Source organism: Ranitomeya imitator, chromosome 3 (genome assembly GCF_032444005.1).
Source record: "Ranitomeya imitator isolate aRanImi1 chromosome 3, aRanImi1.pri, whole genome shotgun sequence".
NCBI classification, from domain to species: Eukaryota; Metazoa; Chordata; class Amphibia; order Anura; family Dendrobatidae; genus Ranitomeya; species Ranitomeya imitator.
This window is the reverse complement of record NC_091284.1, coordinates 542,035,157-542,055,425: the sequence shown is the minus strand read 5'-3', so window position 1 is coordinate 542,055,425 and position 20,269 is coordinate 542,035,157. Positions and strand designations below refer to the sequence as shown.

The 20,269-nt window shown below is 41.6% G+C and overlaps 1 protein-coding gene across 2 annotated transcripts in view; it reads left to right on the top strand.

The window, feature by feature from the left end:
• Positions 1–18,641, top strand: part of SLC9A7 (solute carrier family 9 member A7) — a 142,191-nt gene extending 123,550 nt beyond the window's left edge. The window contains exons 13-17 of one of the 2 annotated variants that reach the window (XM_069757848.1): positions 1,652–1,711; positions 4,969–5,032; positions 5,930–6,012; positions 13,415–13,520; positions 17,422–18,641. In XM_069757848.1, coding sequence (XP_069613949.1) covers positions 1,652–1,711; positions 4,969–5,032; positions 5,930–6,012; positions 13,415–13,520; positions 17,422–17,667 — 559 coding nt within the window. In that variant the 3' untranslated portion in view covers positions 17,668–18,641. The remainder of the gene's footprint in view (positions 1–1,651; positions 1,712–4,968; positions 5,033–5,929; positions 6,013–13,414; positions 13,521–17,421) is intronic. The other variant, XM_069757850.1, reaches the window with a different exon arrangement.
• Positions 18,642–20,269: the final 1,628 nt, after the last annotated feature.

Here is a 20,269-nt window from a genome sequence, read left to right as displayed (position 1 = left end):
CCTGCCCACTTCAAGCCAGGCAGCAGAACTTATCACTGACAACAGTTGTAGTCAAAGCTGAGTCTATATAGGAGCGGAGATTACCAAAACCAAATCAGCTGAGAGACCAAGCTCTCAGTAACAAGGTTTAACTCCTGCCCTGCTGGCACATGACAGCCAGGTCAGAATTCAGGAGAATAGCTTCTGTTCATCGCGTGTGAACGTGGCCCAGAGCGCTGTGGTTCTCTAGAACCTCTCTGTCGTGGTAGCCCAGTGACATTATGCCACCAAAATTGCAGTTCATCCTTTAAAAACAAACAAGGCCTCATACATTCCCGTCCTTGAAAAAAATACTTAAGGCTCTCAGAATTTGGCACAACAAAAAATCCTTTATTCTAAATGGAATTTTATTTTGAGAAAGTACTGAATAAACTATACAAAAAATTGAGTAAAGATTTCAAAAAGGCATCAATAAATACTACAGTTAATTACTCAAAAAACATGCTCTTACACAGCTCTGTTGATGAGGGGGGGAAGAAAATTACGATGGTCTCCTATAGTGTAGCAACACCTGAAAACAAATATATTATTGTAAAAAAAAAGTGATAAAATAAACGATCATTATATAGCCATGGACAGAATAATATAATGCAACACACTACTAATCCATCCCAGTGAACACCGCATGAAAGTCACTGTTTTATGCCACCTATCACAAAAAATGGAATAAAAGCAGATCAAAAAGTCATATACACCCCAAAAGGTACCCATAAAAACTTCAACCCTTCCTTCCAAAAATAGGCAAACAGATATGTCAACAGAAAAATAAAAAGGTTGAGTCTCGCGGAATATGGCGACACAAATTATCATTTTTTAAGTATTTTTATTGTGAAAACAGGAATATATCACTAAATCTGCGGCAGATGGCACAAAATAAAAATTGCTAATTTTTTTGTATTTTTATTTAGGACCTTTTTAGTTTAAAATGGTTACTACACCCCTTGATAAATGCTTTTACCGGGGATAGTTTCCAAAATGGGGTCACGTTGTGCGTTTCCTGACTGCTCCTACCTCGGGAATCTCTGCAAATGCAGTATGACGACAGGACACTATTTTGGCTAACTTTGTGCTGCAAATGGCACTACTTCCTTTCTGAGCCTTGCCGTGTGCAAAAATTTTTTTTACGTTAACTCAAGTTTAAACAAAGGTGCCTGCGTGTATAATGTGCTAAGTAGCGTTGTGACAATGCGTCAGATGTATTACAGAAAATATGTAGATATTGGGAGTTAATATCTATTAGTAATTTGGGCTTTACTTGTACATTTCACAATATTGAGAAGCCCTTGGCAGCGAAGGGGTTTAGATTTACCACTTGGATATACAAGTTCACAAAACCACAAATTCCCATTGAGTTGTGTCTCTAATTCATCATTCCTCTCCTGAATATTTGGTAATTCTGGACCTAAGGGGGCTTGTTCATATCAGGGCTTACTGACCATGTGTGTGACCCGTTTAATGTAGCAAAGGTAAGTTTTGTGCTGACATACAGTATTGTGGCTACCATTGAACAGATTTGTTGGATTTTCTCTTGTAACCTGTCAGTCCATTGAGTGAATATTCCAGGTTGCTCATTCCATCAGCTCATTATCATTTCATTCTTGTGCTGTGCCAGAGTTGGTGATCATCCCCCATCGTTGGACGAAGCGAACGTTAGTCGTTGGCAGTATTTCAGGTGATTGGTTTCTGCCATGTGTAATTCACACTCGGCTTCTTGGGTACTGTGCTTGAGAACTTTTCACCTTTTCCTTGCCTGCGTAGTCATATTGATCACACGATTTGCTTTAGCATTCTTGTGCGTTTGTCACCGTCATTGTCGTATGGCGCTTTATAATATACTATGTTGTATTGTTTGTGTCTCTTGTGTCTCTGCTGTTTGTACCACAAGTTCTTTTATGCCTTTGACAGATCTGTTGTCAGAACATAAATTTATAATGTTAAGAACATTTTATATATAAATGCATTCTTCTTCTGGAGGCGTGATGGTCCTAGGTATGCATCGTTTATTACCAAAAAATAGATATATATTTTGTTAAGTCCACACTCCTTTTTTAATATTTTTTTTTAATTATTTGTCTAAACTTGAAAAAGGACTTGTTCTTATTAGCTTGGGTTTTATTGCTTCCATCTTATTTGGATTTGCTGGCTAGTTGAGTTATTCTTCCATATATACAATTGTTTGGGACGTTTTTTTCCCCCAGATATTTAATAAAAAATGGATGCTATACATTCTTATGAGAAGCAAAAAAAATCCTAAAACTCACTTTTATTTTAACATACTAAAATACATGTAGAAAAAGTCCTTCCAACGCTATGGGGAAAAAAGCAATGTTTAGTCATTGACATCCTTCTGCTCCATATATAATCACACTGGAAGGTATTGATATACAGCACATAACATGGCGATTTATTTATTTTTTTTACTTTTGCATGTCACTTTTCATCTAAAGCCATGACCAAACCAAGTCATTGTCCTGACGTAATCTTACCAATTAATGATTTTTCAAGACAACTTGTGTTTGTTCTTTAAGAGACTTATTTAGTTCATGTTCTTCAGCTCCATGTTTTCTGCTTTTTGATGGTGTCTCTAATGTAAGTGACGTAAATCAAACTTAGAATCAGGTCACCCGCAGTGTTCGCTTCTGATAAAGCAAGTAGAAAGTAAGTGTCAGACTGTGGTTATAGGCTCGGAATGAATTCACTTGACGGAAAGCTTGGCTATTTCAGCGCTGGCCGGGCTCCAGTGACATGCCCTTCAGATCACATAAACTTCTCCCCGATAGGCCTACAATAGAGGCTCTGTAGTGAGATCAAGGCTCTCTTGTTCTCCCGGTGTCTCAGCCATTGATTGCAAGTGAATGTAAAACTCTTTCAAATGGTCTGTGTCCTTCCACAGCTGCTATCGGAGAAGAATGGGCAAATTCCATTCACCGGCTGATAAAACAGACAACAAATTACCTTCATCTTGTGAGATCCTATCTGGAAATTACAGGCGCAACCTGCTGCCATGCCTGAGATCACATTTGTATCCCAGAGAAAACCCACTGACTGACACAACTCTACCTAGATTTACTTCACCCAACACAATCCCTTTCCACAGGCGCCCACGGCTGTGATCGTGTGCTTCAGCGTGACATCTGGTGTCAGCTTGTGGCTTCTGTGACTTACAGCAGTGTGCCCTGCTATTTCCCTAATATGCACCTTGTCTACTTGTCCCTGTGAGGCGACATAATGACCAGTGGTGAAAATGTACAAATACAGCAAAAAAAAAATCTGCAGTGCCCCCATTATACTGCTGAAGAGACAAACTAAGTGCAGTTCTTTTATAACCTTTTAGCACAGGAAGTTTCAGATTTAGTCAGGAAACTCCCCACCCCCATTGTGCCGCTTCAGCATTTCTGCTTCTTAAAGATGTTCACTTCTTTGTCTATTCTTATCTGTGCATTTATGCAAAGTGAAAGGAAGAAACTGCATAATCTGTTTCACTAATGCTTTCTCTACGTGCACGCACTAAGTAACTAATGGACGCCTCTGCACCAGTACATGGACGCTTTTATACGGCTCATACACAGCAGCACTGTTAGGTTCCCATTAAACCGTGCCTTACTATCAGGTCCCCGTGCCCGCAAAGCGAAACATCCTGCCTAACAGTCCCCTTATTACGTTACAGACATAATCAGATCTTTAGAAAAAGTATTTCTAAAGTCCATTTATGATATGCAAATGAGGGCTTTGACTGACTAGTCCATAGTAGGCTTGAGCGAAACGGATCGGACAAGTTCAAAAGTCGCCAACTTTTGGCAAAGTCGGGTTTCATGAAACCCGACCGGATCCTAGTGTGGGATCGGCCATGCGGTCGGCGATCTTCGCGCCAAAGTCGAGAGAGAGAGAGATTTCCCATTGACTTTGCATTGGGTTTCGTGTTTTCGTCGATCCCCGACTTTTCGCGATAATCGGCCGATTTCACTCAACTTTTGAGATAGTTGGGTTTCGCAAAACCCGACTCGACCCTAAAAAAGTAAGTCGCTCAACCCTAGTCCATAGGGCATTAGTGTCCCCAGACTAGTCGGCCCACTTAGATGTTATCACTTAGATGTCGGCCCACTTAGATGTTATCACTTAGATGTCGGCCCACTTAGATGTTATCACTTAGATGTCGGCCCACTTAGATGTTATCACGCCCCGGTGGGTGTGATAACATGGCTTACAAGCACCGGTTTCATCACCAGCGCTATACATACCTCGCACATGTACTCGGCGACTTTCCCTCACTGCATTGTTCCTCTGAAGCCGGGTGTACATGTCCTGGCTTCAGAGACACGCACTGCACGTGATCAGAAGTGATGAAAGCTTCCAACCATGCTCAGTGCGCCTCTCTGAAGCTGACACAAGTACACCCGGCTTCAGAGGATCAATGCAGTGAGGGAAAGACGCCGAGTGCATTCGCGGGAATCTTGTAAGCAATGTTATTACACCCACAGGGGGCGTGATAACATGCTAAATGGGCCGATTAGTCTGGGGACCCCAACTCCCTGTGGAATAGTCAGAGCCCTCATTTACATATCATAAACTTAAGAAATAATTTTTCTAAAGATCTGTATGTCTATAATAAAGGGACTGTTCGGCAGGGTGTTTACATATGTAAACCCATCTCCTGGTGGTTCTGGGGGCACGGGGGACCTGACAGATTCACTTTAATCCGCCAGATAATGCTGTAATATTGCTTGACATGGAAAATGCCATTTTTCTTTTTTCCCCCTAAAATCAGCACTAAAGACCGTGCTGTATTACGGATCCCTGTGATATAGCCATTTGTATAAGGCTTCCTGTGCTATTAATCAGAGAGCGTGCACAAATTCCTAAAAATTCACCAATGGTACTTTAATTTTGTTACATTATTCCTTGTTTCATGTTGCAAATTTCTTCTTTTAGGGTTGGTGTGGATCCAGATCAAGACCCTCCTCCAACTAATGACAGTTTTCAAGTGTTACAAGCAGTAAGTACTTAAAAGGAATCTGTCCCCATGTTTTTGCTATCCTATCAGAGAGCAGCGTGATGTAGTCACAGCCACCCTGAACACTGTCAGAAACAGACAGAAGAGGGCCCTGTGCAAGAACAGTATATGGGCTTTTTGCTGTCTAATAGCTCATCAGAATGCACAACTCCATCTGATTTGGAGGAAGATGTGACCCCCTTACTGCTTGGACCCGTGTGGCTTCACAGATATGTCCGCCCCTGACTTGGAGTCCAGGGATGTGTCACTTACTGGGCTGCTTGCTGAAGTCTTGATAAAATCACCCTTTTATCTGCTGCAGAGCAGTTCTCTGCATAACCCCACCCACACCACTGATTGATTAGAAGATTTCCGTGTACACTCTGCATAGGCAGAAAGTTGCAAATCAGTGGTGTTTTGCGAAACTATATACAGAGCTCATGAATATGGAGGACCACATGTATTTTAGTAAAGATCAAACAGGAATTTTATAAAATCTACAGCATGCAGCCCAGTAAGTGACAGCAATGGAATTAGGATCTCTGTCTTTATATTATTCCCTTTAAAGTGTCACTTTTTACTGTCAAATTTCTTACATTGGAAACGGACTACATTTTAAAACATGTAGTGTGTTTTGTTAGGCCTCATTCAGATGGTCTTTTTTCACAAATGTGTTCTATTATCTTTTTTTTTAGTTGTAGCCTGGGGGTATTTCACATATGTTTAAATTATTTGTGCTGTATCACGTGTAAGTAAATTTGAGTTTCAGTCGTCATGGTCGTCTAGCTAGTATTTGTTGCCTAGTTATTACCGTGCAAGCCTTAACAAGCGGTCACCGTGCTGTGAACAATGCTTGGAAAATCTTAAATCATTATTATTGTTTTTTTCGCTTTCTTGTAGGACGGTGGAATTTCAAATGGCGTAAGTCGCACAAAGCAGGAAAGTGCGTGGATATTTAGGCTTTGGTACAGTTTTGACCACAAGTATCCTCTTACTGTAACATCATCCTGGCTCTGTTGTAATTTTTTTGTATTAATTTATCAAATCCCACCCAACCCAGATGGTAAATTGCAAGCTTTCGAGACTACTCAGGTCTCTTCATCAGGCATAGAATAACACAAAATCTGAAGTCACATATTTTTACAGGATACAGGAATAATGCAGTAGATAAGACCAGTGATGTGAAGCAGAACTATCAGTATGGGAGAGGGATAAAAAGTTGTGGCCATAAATATTGGAATAGTTCATAGATAATGAGTGTGAAAGTTTTATTGTCCTGTGATTGAGGTCTGATCAGTGGTTGTGATGCCCCCAAAAGATCTGAGGAGCACATTCCTTATTTGATGAAGAAAGGCATAAATCCATGAGACACATTCATCTCTGCTCTGAGTGTGTCAAAGGTTGTCATTAGTGATGAGTGAATATACTCGTTACTTGAGATATCCCGAGCACGCTCGGGTGTCCTCCGAGTATTTTGCTCGGAGATTTAATTTTCATCGCCTCAGCTGAATGATTTACAGCTATTAGCCAGGCTAAGTACATGTGGAGATTGCCTGATTGCTAGGAAATCCCCACATGTAATCAAGCTAGCTAACAGATGTAAATCATCCAGCTGTGGCGAGAAAAACTAAAACTCCGAGCACTAAAAAATACTCGGAGGACACCCGAGCATGCTCGGGAAATCTCGAGTAACTAGTATATTCGCTCAACACTAGTTGTCATAAATTTATACTCCCAAATTTTTCTCTGTCTGAGATTTGAAGTTACCTTTTAACCCCTTTCTGACATATAATGTACTATCCCGTCAAGGTGGGGTGGGCCCGTATGACCACCAACGGGATAGTACGTCATACGCGATCGGCCGCGCTCACGTGGGGAGCGCGGCCGTGTGTCAGCTGCCTATCGCAGCTGACATCCAGCACTATGTGCCAGGAGCGGTCACGGACCGCTCCCAGCACATTAACCCCCAGCACACCGCGATCAAACATGATCGCGGTGTGCCGGCGGTATAGGGAAGCATCGCGCAGGGAGGGGGCTCCCTGCGGGCTTCCCTGAGACCCCCGCAGCAACGCGATGTGATCGCGTTGCTACGAGGGTCTCTCACCTCTCCTCCATGCAGCAGGCCCGGATCCAAAATTGCCACGGGGCTGCATCTGGGTCGCTTAGTAAGCCTGCAGTGCTGCAAGTCAGATCGCTGATCTGACAGTGCTGTGCAAACTGTCAGATCAGCGATCTGTGATGTCCCCACCTGGGACAAAGTAAAAAAGTAAAAAAAAAAATTTCCACATGTGTTAAAAAAAAAAAAAAAATTATTCCCATAAATACATTTCTTTATCTAAATAAAAAAACAAACAATAAAAGTACACATATTTAGTATCGCCGCGTCCGTAACAACCCAACCTATAAAACTGTCCCACTAGTTAACCTCTTCAGTAAACACCGTAAGAAAAAGAGGCAAAAAACAACGCTTTATTATCATACCGCCGAACAAAAAGTGGAATAACACGCGATCAAAAAGACAGATATAAATAACCATGGTACCGCTGAAAACGTCATCTTGTCCCGCAAAAAACAAGCCGCCATACAGCATCATCAGCAAAAAAATAAAAAAGTTATAGTCCTGAGAATAAAGCGATGCCAAAATAATTATTTTTGCTGTAAAATAGTTTTTATCGTATAAAAGCGCCAAAACATAAAAAAATGATATAAATGAGATATCGCTGTAATCGTACTGACCCGAAGAACAAAACTGCCTTATCAATTTTACCAAACGCGGAACGGTATAAACGCCTCCCCCAAAAGAAATTTATGAATAGCTGGTTTTTGGTCATTCTGCCTCACAAAAATCGGAATAAAAAGCGATCAAAAAATGTTACGTGCCCAAAAATGTTACCAATAAAAACGTCAACTCGTCCCGCAAAAAACAAGATTTCACATGACTCTGTGGACCAAAATATGGAAAAATTATAGCTCTCAAAATGTGGTAACGCAAAAAATATATTTTTCAATAAAAAGCGTCTTTCAGTGTGTGACGGCTGCCAATCATATAAATCCGCTAAATAGCCTGCTATAAAAGTAAATCAAACCCCCCTTCACCACCCCCTTAGTTAGGGAAAAATTAAAAAAATGTATTTCTATTTTCCCATTAGGGTTAGGGCTAGGGTTAGGGTTAAGGCTACAGTTAGGGTTGGGGCTAAAGTTAGGGTTAGGGCTGGGGCTAAAGTTAGGGTTAGGATTACATGTCTGGTTGGGAATAGAGTTGGGATAAGGGTTAGGTGTTATGGCTGGCAATCAGGCAACACAGCGTGCAGTAATCAGCGCACATACAGAGATCTGGCAATAACCAAAAACAATAAGACGAGCTCTGAGACGTGGAATCTCTGTAGACTGCAGTACCTGATCTATCCTCACACAACTATAAGCAGCAGTGGATTGCGCCTATCACTACCTATGCAACTCGGCACTGCCTGAGGAGCTGACTAGCCTGAAGATAGAAATACAAGCCTGACTTACCTCAGAGAAATACCCCAAAGGAATAGGCAGCCCCCCACATATAATGACTGTTAGCAAGATGAAAAGACAAACGTAGGGATGAAATAGATTCAGCAAAGTGAGGCCCGATATTCTAGACAGAGCGAGGATAGCAAAGAGAACTATGCATTCTACAAAAAACCCTAAAACGAAAACCACGCAAAGGGGCAAAAAGACCCACCGTGCCGAACTAACAGCACGGCGGTGCACCCCTTTGCTTCTCAGAGCTTCCAGCAAAAGTTAATAGCAAGCTGGACAGAAAAAACAGAAAACAAACTAGAAGCACTTATCTAGCAGAGCAGCAGGCCCAAGGAAAGATGCAGTAGCTCAGATCCAACACTGGAACATTGACAAGGAGCAAGGAAGACAGACTCAGGTGGAGCTAAATAGCAAGGCAGCCAACGAGCTCACCAAAACACCTGAGGGAGGAAGCCCAGAGACTGCAATACCACTTGTGACCACAGAAGTGAATTCAGCCACAGAATTCACAACAGTTAGGGGTGTGGTTAGGGTTACCGTTGGGATTAGGGTTAGGGGTGTGTTTGGATTAGGGTTTCAGTTATAATTGGGGGGTTTCCACTGTTTAGGCACATCAGGGGCTCTCCAAACGTGACATGGCGTCCGATCTCAATTCCAGCCAATTCTGCGTTGAAAAAGTAAAACAGTGCTCCTTCCCTTCTAAGCTCTCCCGTGTGCCCAAACAGGGGTTTACCCCAACTTATGGGGTATCAGCGTACTCAGGACAAATTGGACAACAACTTTTGGGGTTCAATTGCTCCTGTTACCCTTGGAAAAATACAAAACTGGGGGCTAAAAAATAATTTTTGTGGGAAATTTTTTTTTTTTATTTGCCCGGCTCTGTTAAAAACTGTAGTGAAACACTTGGGGGTTCAAAGCTCTAACAACACATCTAGATGAGTTCCTTAGAGGGTCTACTTTCCAAAATGGTGTCACTTGTGGGGGGTTTCTACTGTTTAGGTACATTAGGGGCTCTGCAAACGCAATGTGACGCCTGCAGACCATTCCATCTAAGTCTGCACTCCAAATGGCGCTCCTTCCCTTCCGAGCCCTCCCATGCGCCCCAACGGTGGTCCCCCCCACATATGGGGTATCAGCGTACTCAGGACAAATTGGACAACAACTTTTGGGGTCCATTTTCTTCTCTTACCCTTGGGAAAATAAAAAATTGGGGGCGAAAAATAATTTTTGTGAAAAAATATGATTTTTTTATTTTTACAGTTGTGCATTATAAACTTCTGTGAAGCACTTGGTGGGTCAAAGTGCTCACCACACCTCTAGATAAGTTCCTTAGGGGGTCTACTTTCCAAAATGGTGTCACTTGTGGGGGGTTTCAATGTTTAGGCACATCAGTAGCTCTCCAAACGCAACATGGCATCCCATCTCAATTCCTGTCAATTTTGCATTGAAAAGTCAAATGGCGCTCCTTCGCTTCTGAGCTCTGTCATGCACCCAAACAGTGGTTTACCCCCACATATGGGGTATCGGCGAACTCAGGACAAATTGTACAACAACTTTTGGGGTCCATTTTCTCCTGTTACCCTTGGTAAAATAAATCAAATTGGAGCTGAAGTAAATTTTTTGTGAAAAAAAGTTAAATATTCATTTTTTATTTAAACATTCCAAAAATTCCTGTGAAACACCTGTAGGGTTAATAAACTTCTTGAATGTGGTTTTGAGCACCTTGAGGTGTGCAGTTTTTAGAATGGTGTCACACTTGGGTATTTTCTATCATATAGACCCCTCAAAATGACTTCAAATGAGATGTCGTCCCTAAAAAAAAATGGTGTTGTAAAAATGAGAAATTGCTGGTTAACTTTTAACCCTTATAACTCCCTAACCAAAAAAATTTTTGGTTCCAAAATTGTGCTGATGTAAAGTAGACATGTGGGAAATGTTACTTAATAAGTATTTTGTGTGACATATCTCTGTGATTTAATTGCATAAAAATTCAAAGTTGGAAAATTGCGAAATTTTCAAAATTTTTGCCAAATTTCCATTTTTTTCACAAATAAACGCAGGTAATATCAAATAAATTTTACCACTATCATGAAGTACAATATGTCACGAGAAAACAATGTCAGAATCACCGGGATCCGTTGAAGCGTTCTAGAGTTATAACCTCATAAAGGGACAGTGGTCACAATTGTAAAAATTGGCCTGGTCATTAACGTGCAAACCACCTTTGGGGGTAAAGGGGTTAATACAAGTAATTTCATGTCCATGTGGCTGTAATTAGGGATACGAAAATGTTTGGCCACAAATAGAACAAGGATTAATTCTCATCGCCACACAATAAAAGTAAAAAAGGAATAGATCTAAGTTTTTGCCTTGTCTCCCCTACATTCAAACCCCCAGTTGGACATTTGGTAAATATACGGTATTTAAGTACACTACATTAGATGTGATGCAACTGAAAGTACCTGGGGTCTTGTGTGTAAAATCACAAAACAAATGTAAAATCTCTCCATTTATAATGACCATGGACAAGATAAAGATCCCTAACTCCCATCAGGACCACAAGATCCCAGATACTTTCATATAAACTTATGAAAACCTTTGACACACTCAGAGCAGGTATGAATGTATTGCATGGATTTATGTCTTTCTATGCCAACTAAGGAATGCGCTCCTCAGACCTTTTGGGGGCATCGTAACCCCTGGACCAGACCTAAATCACAGGACAATTAAAACTTTCACACTTCTTATCTATGAACTGTTCACATATTTACGGCCGCAACTGCTTTTCTTTCTGCTTCACTTTTCTTAACTATTGCATTATTTCTGTGGCCTGTTGTGCATAATTATGGGACAAGTCTAATTTTGTGTTATTCTATGCCTAATGAAGAGACCTGAGTAGTCTCGAAAGCTTGCAATTTCTTACCTTTTAATGGCTGACTGAAAAGATTATATCAACAAATGAGCGTACTCAAATTTTAATATTTTTATAGTAAAAAGCATGTAAACTAATCATAGACATTAGCACTAAAGATTGTAGTAGTAACTTGAAGCTACCAGGCCCTAACCCAATTAGCAGATAATTTGTTCCCTTTCAGAAGAGAAAAAAACAATCTTTTGGGTGTAACAGCTTCTGCGCTCAATGTACCTGCTGTATCTGCTGGTATAGGGTCCTAACTAAGGAACACTATAATCATTAATGTAGGATGTAAGAAAAAAAACCTTTTCTGAATATCTGATGGTCTCCATGCACATTTAAAAAAGTTGGTTGAACCTGATGATTTGGGTAACCCGGCCTACAATCAAGGACACCTTTAAGAAATAATGAGAAATTCTTCTTCCGTTACTTTCACAGTATTTTTTTCTGTGTTTAATGTAGCATCATCTCTTCTGTTTTTACACCTATGTAACATCGAATTCACTGCACTCTCTGGTATGTTGCAAAGGTTTGTGAAGCACATAAGTTATTGTAAAACAGTTATTAGATGTTAATTAAGCAATTATTCTCTTCAGAGAGGCTGATTTGTGACGCTTTGACCACCCTACATCTTTCTCTTTGGGTATATGTAGTCTTTTTCCTGGTGGTCACTTTGGGAATCTCTCCTTTTCTATGGACTTTTGTAACCTAGAAACGTTGTTTGGTTATTTTGAGCTTTAAAAAAAAATAAATAAAAAATCATTCAGCAACAAAAAAACTTTTTCAACCAAACCGTTGAAAACGCACTTAGAAAGATGACTGGGCGTCTTTTGAGCTTGTATAGAGAGCGTGGATGACACCTGAATTATTTGGACTCTTTTGAAACCCGAAGTGGTTAAGACTCTTAAAGGCCTGAAGATATTAAAAGCAAGTCGTTTTTGCATATCAATGAATGTGAATTCTTTTGAAAGTTTTGTTAGCAATTTCTTCAGACGAGTTTCAGAGCAAACTCGCTCAGACCCACCTGAAAAAAAGTCGTGTGAACATAGTCTTAGATCAGTGTTTCTCAACTCCAGTCCTCAAGACCCACCAACAGGTCCTGTTTTCAGGATTTCCTTAGTTTTGTCCAGGTGATAATTGCAGTACCTCGTCAGACAATAATTACGTCACCTGTGCAATACTAAGGACATCCTGAAAACTTGACCTGTTGGTGGGTCTTGAGGCCTGGAGTTGAGAAACACTGTCTTAGATCTCGCTGGGTTTGAGATCACAGCAGATATGCAGGTGCGCTATATCGGAGAAGCCACAAGATCTAACTCTCGTCATCCGCTATGGTACTTTGCTCTAACCTTCCAGCAAACCTTCATGTCTACTCCAATCTAACACCAATAGAAAATCCAGGAGGGTCACAAATCGCTGTTGCTAAAGTCAATAATTGCTGGTTTATCTACTAAAGACTGTCATTAGTGTAACTTGTGTTCTTCACAATAATAGACATTGGGAGGCGATTCATTAAAGGGAATCTGTCACCTAATTTTGGCCCTCTAAACTGCAGCCACTGCCATCAGGGACTTGTCTACAGCATTCTGAATATGCGGCTCCACCCCTATGGGAGTGGAGTCGGGTCCATATTCTTTGCTGTAATGAGCGGTACCATGTGACCGCTCAACGCTGGAAGAAGCTGTCAGCGCCCGGAGACCATAGAGATGCAGGTACCGCGCCAGGAGCAGGTGAGTATGTGACAGCTGCCGCTCACCGTCCCCCGCCAACCCCCCAGGGACAATGACTCGAGTATAAGCTGAGAGGGGCACTTTCAGCCTAAAAAATTGGGCTGAAAAATCTCGGCTTATACTCGAGTATATACGGTAGGTTACCCCGAGTGTTGAATTTTCTCTGGTGTTTCAGTTTTAAATTGTTTGCAATCCTCTGTAAGAGAAAAATCCTTAATTCACAAAAATCAGCTATCTCAAGCCAATGCTGACTCACAGTGGTCCTCCATTAACTTCAACATTGCCCAGTTGGTGTGGTTTTGTGGCCAAATGCTTTACAAGTCCACAGGTCTACAATGTAAGTAATCCGCTGCTAAGGGCGAGTAAAAACGTTGCCGCAAACTGGTGTATTATTGCTGTGATTTTATGCTAAGTGATTTATGAACTTGCCTTTGCTCTTCTTAATTATCGCCACTTATTAGCCAATATATATTTCATAATATTTTTAGTTATGTCCCACTGTATTGAATTAATTTATGAATTTGAATGCCATATTTATCACCTAAACACTGGCTAAAAATCATCACACTATTAGTGGAAGATGTGCGTGTGTAACCTTTCCATGTGTTTAATGAAAATTTGTATGTTCTCACTGTGTTTGCGTGGGTTTCCTTCGGGAACTCCGGTTTCCTCCCACATACCAAAGGCATACTGATAGAGAATTTAGATTGTGAGCCCCATCGGGGACAGCGATGATAATGTGTGCAAAACTGTAAAGCACTGCGGAATATGTTAGCGCTATATAAAAAATAAAGATTATTATTACTAGATGTTGGCCCGATTCTAACGCATCGGGTATTCTAGAATATGTATGTCCACGTAGTATATTGCCCAGCGACGTAGTATATTGCCCAGCGACGTAGTATATTGCCCAGCCACGTAGTATATTGCCCAGCCACGTAGTATATTGCCCAGCCACGTAGTATATTGCCCAGCCACGTAGTATATTGCCCAGCCACGTAGTATATTGCCCAGCCACGTAGTATATTGCCCAGCCACGTAGTAATAGCCCTCTGTGTCTGTACTGCTACATACTTAGGCAGTTAACTGGTTCATGCAGCTTTACATGAACACCCAAGCCTTACACTATGGCTGGTCCGAATAACTATAGCAATTGTTACCATCCACCTCTCGTGTCTCCCCTTTTCCTCATAGTTTGTAAGCTTGCGAGCAGGGCCCTCATTCCTCCTGGTATGTTTTGAACTGTATTTCTGTTATGCTGTAATGTCTATTGTCTGTACAAGTCCCCTCTATAATTTGTAAAGCGCTGCAGAATATGTTGGCGCTATATAAATAAAAATTATTATTATTATTATATATATTGCCCAGCCACGTAGTATATTGCCCAGCCACGTAGTATGTTGCCCAGCCACGTAGTATGTTGCCCAGCCACGTAGTATGTTGCCCAGTCATGTAGTATGTTGCCCAGCCACATAGTATATTGCCCAGCCACATAGTATATAGCAGAGCCACGTAGTATCTTGCCCAGCCACGTAGTATATTGCCCAGCACAGAGCCACGTAGTATAGAGACTTAAAAAAAAATAAACATATACTCACCTTCCGAAGGCCCGTTGAAGTCCTGCTATACTCACCATCCGCCGCCTTTCCCGCTCCTCGCCACGCTCCCGGGACCGCTCCATTGCAAGCGGCAGCTTCCGGTCCCAGGGCTGGTGTGAGCAGGACCTATGAGGACGTCGCGGTCACATGACCGTGACGTCACGGCAGGTCCTTGTCGCACACCAGCCCTGGGACCGGAAGCTGCCGCTTGCAATGGAGCGGTCCCGGGAGCGTGGCGAGGAGCGGGAATGGCGGCGGATGGTGAGTATAGCAGGTTTTTTGTTTTTTTAATTATTTTTAACATGACATGACTGTGTGGGGACACACAGGGTTAATAGCAGCGCTGGCTGTTACCGCTGCCATTAACCCTGTGTGAGCTGTGAGTGGAGGGGATTACGGAGCGGGCGCCGGGCAGTGAGTGCAGGGGAGTAGGGGAGGGACTAATCGGACTGTGGCTGTCGCTGATTGGTCGCGGCAGCCATGACAGGCAGCTGCCGAGACCAATCAGCGAATGAATAACCGTGACAGAAGGACAGACAGACAAACGGAAGTGACCCTTAGACAATTATATAGTAGATTATTAATAATGAAAATGTTAATTCTTCTGTAGGTAAAATGTACACCAAACATTGCTAAAGGGATTCGGTCACTTTTTTTAACATAATTAACAATTTGCCAAAAGACAACAAATCTCTTAACTAAAGACCTAAAAATTAACTTTAACTACTAAAAGAAACTAAACCATTAAAGGGAACCTGTCACCCCCCCCCCCTCAGGCGTTTGTAACTAAAAGAGCCACCTTGTGCAGCACAAATGCTGCATTCTGACAAGGTGGCTCTTTTAGTTATGCTCCCTGCACACGCTGAAATAATCACTTACGCCTCCTCAGCGTCCCGCAGTGTCTTATGTCCGGCAGGGCGGCCGCACAGGCGCAGTCAGCTAGACTGCAAACGAGGACAATGGATGGGCAGCGCTCACTGCGCATGCCCGAGCGTTAACACCACAGCGCAGGCTTCGGGACAGATTCAAATAACGCTGAGACGGCGCCCGGCGCGCAAAGGCCCGGAGTGACGGGTGTGCTGCGTCTGATTAGGAAGGAAAGACCCGCCTCCCTGGCGATTTCAGGGTATGAGGGGGCACATTTTGTAAGTGATTATTTCAGCGTGTGAAGGGAGCATAACTAAAAGAGCCACCTTGTCAGAATGCAGCATTTGTGCTGGACAAGGTGGGTCCTTTAGTTACAAACGCCTGAGGGGGGTGACAGGTTCAAATATGCTCTTTACAGCGTGACATGGACACAAAATGTATTGATTTCTAAGAGAGGGTGTTATGGGCATGATCTGTTTCTGCTTCTGAGGTCACTGTGCGGGAGGGAACATGAATATAACAATTTCTCTTGTCAGTGATGGATCCTATATTATCTACATCCAGATTTATAATAGAAGTGATGCCTTTCATTATAATCCTGTCTATCTTAGTAATGAAATGACTGCTGAAAAGTGATCTCTACAGAAAATATATAGATAGTACCATGAAATATTAAAAAGCCCCGTCATTATTTTCTATACATTTAACTTGACTTTTATTTATGTCAAGCTGTTAATTTTCTGTCAATACATTCTTTAATTTTCTTCCCCCCACTCTTGAGGACGCTCTGGGTTCAGAAGTGGGGTTTCTTTTTTTTTAAAAAAAAAAAATTCTTATATGTTTAATTTACTACTCTGCTTTGTTGTTTTTGTGTGTTTTCGAATTGTTTTGTTTACTGATTACATTTTTATTAAAGTTTGTGTAGATAAAAATAATTATCTTCTAAAAGATCAATTAAAATGGGGAATTCCGGAAAATGCCAGCAATCTCTGCACAAATGAGTAAAATGCTTGTTCTTCATGTGGTTGAATTGTTCATGAAGGCATTAAAATGATCGTTCTTAGCAGCACATCATCTTGATGATGTGCTGCCAATAAAGGTACCTTCACACATAACGATTTCGTTAACGATATCGTTGCTTTTTGTGACGTAGCAACGATATCGTTAATGAAATCGTTATGCGTGACAGCGACCAACGATCAGGCCCCTGCTGGGAGATCGTTGGTCGCTGGGAATGATCAGGACCTTTTTTTTTTTACGTCACCGCTGTGCTCTGCTTTACGGCCGGCCGGCGCTGACACAGTGCAGGGAAGCTGACGCCGGGGGACAGACACTGGAATGTAAGTATGTACTGTTTGTTTTTTTAAACTTTTACAATGGTAACCAGGGTAAACATCGGGTTACTAAGCGCGGCCCTGCGCTTAGTAACCCGATGTTTACCCTGGTTACCCGGGGACCTCGGCATCGTTGGTCGCTGGAGAGCTGTCTGTGTGACAGCTCTCCAGCGATCACACAACGACCTAAACAGCGACGCTGCAGCGATCGGCATCGTTGTCTATATCGCTGCAGCGTCGCTAAATGTGACGGTACCTTAAGGCAGATAATCTGTGCTTATAGAACAATCATGTCAACAATTGTTCTGTGCACATAGAATTCTGCTTGGCCAGTCTTTAACAAGCCAGTAAACGATCACTGATTTGATTTTACTAGTTGGGCCTTCAGCTGTCTGGATTAAGGCTAATACATCTTTTTTTTTTCTTTACTTGTATACAGAACCCAGAACAGCTGAGGGAAGATGATGCAGACTTCATACTTAATGATGGTGACCTAACATTAACGTATGGGGACACAACCATAACAGCCAACGGCTCGTCTGGTTCCCACACAGCCACCACAAGCCTTGATGGCAGAAGAACAAAAAGTAGTTCAGAGGAGGCATTGGAACGTGAACTTGGAGGAGACTATGAAATCACAAACAGGGGAACCCGACTAGTGTTCCCTCTAGAAGAGAACGCATGACATCAAGAGAAAATAACACCATGGAAGGAAAGATGTACGACCATATGTGGTACCAGAAGCATCTCAGGCCCAGTGTGGTGGTGAAGAGTTGGGTGCAGTTCACACACTAGAAATATGGCCATTCCTGTGCTACTGTTTGGAACCTACAAGACTATTTAAATTCCTCATCCACTATGGAAACTGAGATACTTTAGATATGGCACACAAATCTGCAATATAATTTGGCTGTGGATCTATCCTTGCCTGTTCCCCTCCTTTCCAGTAGAAATATACATTGCTTAATCCCAACTACCGGTATATAATTGTAAAGTAAATGTGACTGCTTTAGCCCATCCTGTTTAACTAGCAGCTTTTAGTACAAGCGAGGAGAAGCCTCTTTTTGGAAGTGCCTGTCATTTAAAGAGCAAGTGGCAATGTTATGGTGACTGGAAGAGTTAAATAAGATTTTTACAGTTCTTGTATTATACAGTATATAGCATCTGAACTGCATGACTACATGGACAGTTTACATAAAGAATAAGATTATTTTTGTTTTTTATGCTTTTGTATATTTTGTTTAATGTATGTTAGAGCATGTCTAATTACTGTAATATTGTGTGTAGTGAAACGATCTCACATAGTCACAAAATATGACCTAGGCTAGTGAACCAATGCAGTGCACAATTCCATGTTCTCAGTTTCTTCATTAAAGTGCTGCCCTTCTAATATATTAATACATATGTGTTCGAAAATCTGAGCTCAAGCACAATTGCTTGAAAAAAGCAATTTCATCAGAGCATAAAAGAGCAGAACAGATTGTATACCTGTGAATACTGCCATGCAAAAGATGCTTGAAATGTAACATTTACTCCATGTTGTTTGTTTCATGTAGGTCTGATTTCATATCAAAGTGCAATATTTTAAGACTCGTAAACTGACATGAAGCTATGTATTACAATTATTAAACCTAAGGCTATAAATGCTTAGTAATTAAATTAATCCTTTTTTTGTGCAAAATTAGCACAAATTTCACGCTGTAAGTAGTAAAGCTGCCTGATGAATGTCCTACTCCATTCATAGAATCATAGAATGTTAGATTTGGAAGGGACCGCTAAGGTTATCGTGTCCAACCCCCTGCTAAGTGCAGTGCAGGATTCACTAAACCATCTAAGACAGATGTCTGCCAGCCTGTTGAAGACTTCCATTGCAGGAGAACTCGCCACCATTCGGGGCAGCCTATTCCACTCATTGATCACCCTCACAGTCAAAAAGTTTTATCTAATTTGTATCTTCTCCCTTTCAGTTTCATTCCATCGCTTCTCGTAATGAGAATAAGGATGATCCCTCTACACTGTGACATCCCTTCAGATATTTGCAAACTGCTATTAAGTCTCATTTTCGCCTTCTATTTTGCAAGCTAAACATTCCCAGACCCTTTAACCGTTCTTTGTAGGGCATACTTTGCAGGCCGCTCACAATCCTGATAACTCTCTTTGAACTTGCTCCAGTATTTCAATGTCTTTTTAAAAAGGTGGTGCTCAGAACTGGACACAGTAATCCAGATGAGGCCTGACCAAGGAGGAGTAGAGGAGGATAATTACTTCACGTGATCTAGACTGTATGCTTCTCTGAATACTTCCTAGAACTATGTTTGCCTTTTTTGCTGCTACATCACACTGTTGACTCGTGCGAGCTGTGATCTATTAGTATACCCAGGTCTTTTTCACATGTGCTTTTGCTTGGTTCTATTCCTCCCATTCTGTAGATGTCATTTTCGTTTTTCTTGCCCAGATGTAGAATCTTGCATTTCTATTTAGTCACTCCCCATTGTTCAAGCTTATCTAGATCCTTCTGAATCCTTTTTCTGTCTTCTGTAGTGTTGGCTATCCTTCCTAGCTTTACATCATCTGCAAATCTGATTTGGTTTTCGTTGAGTTCCCTAATCTAGATCATTTATAAAAATGTCGAACACCACTGGAACCAGGACAGATCCTTGTGGTACCCCTCTTGAAACATTTCCAATTGGATATACAACCATTTATTACCACTCTTTGAGTACGATCACGGAGTCAGTTATGAATTCACCTAACAGTAAGACGGGTAGTGTGGCGAGCACTTTTGCGGAGATCCAAGGTGCTGGTGAAGTGGGATGGCAATCCTCGTAATAGAGTAATATTCAATCACTGCACACGCTTGATAGATGCTTGTGAAGACTTTATTATACAGATGTAGATGCAGCGATAACACAATTCATGAATAAGGAATTGGTGAAGGGATAGAGAAAATGATGAGGCGACAACATAACGTTTCGACCCTCATAGGGTCTTATTCATATAGTAGCTGTTGGCAAAGGTCCCGGGTAGGTCCGGCGCACCTTGGATTGTAGGCTGCAATCTGTATAATAGTCTTCACAAGCATCTATCAAGAGTGTGCGGTGATTGAACATTACTCCACCTAATAATAGGCAGAGATAAACATTTAGGAGAGTTGAATGCTTAGATCTGGTCCTGTGACTCCAATCCTTTGCCAATGAGTGGAGTTAAGAGTTGTCTGAGCTACTAACATCCCCCTAGATGGGTACTGGATACAGTAGAATTTCAAACCTGTCTCCTTCAAAGGTTTA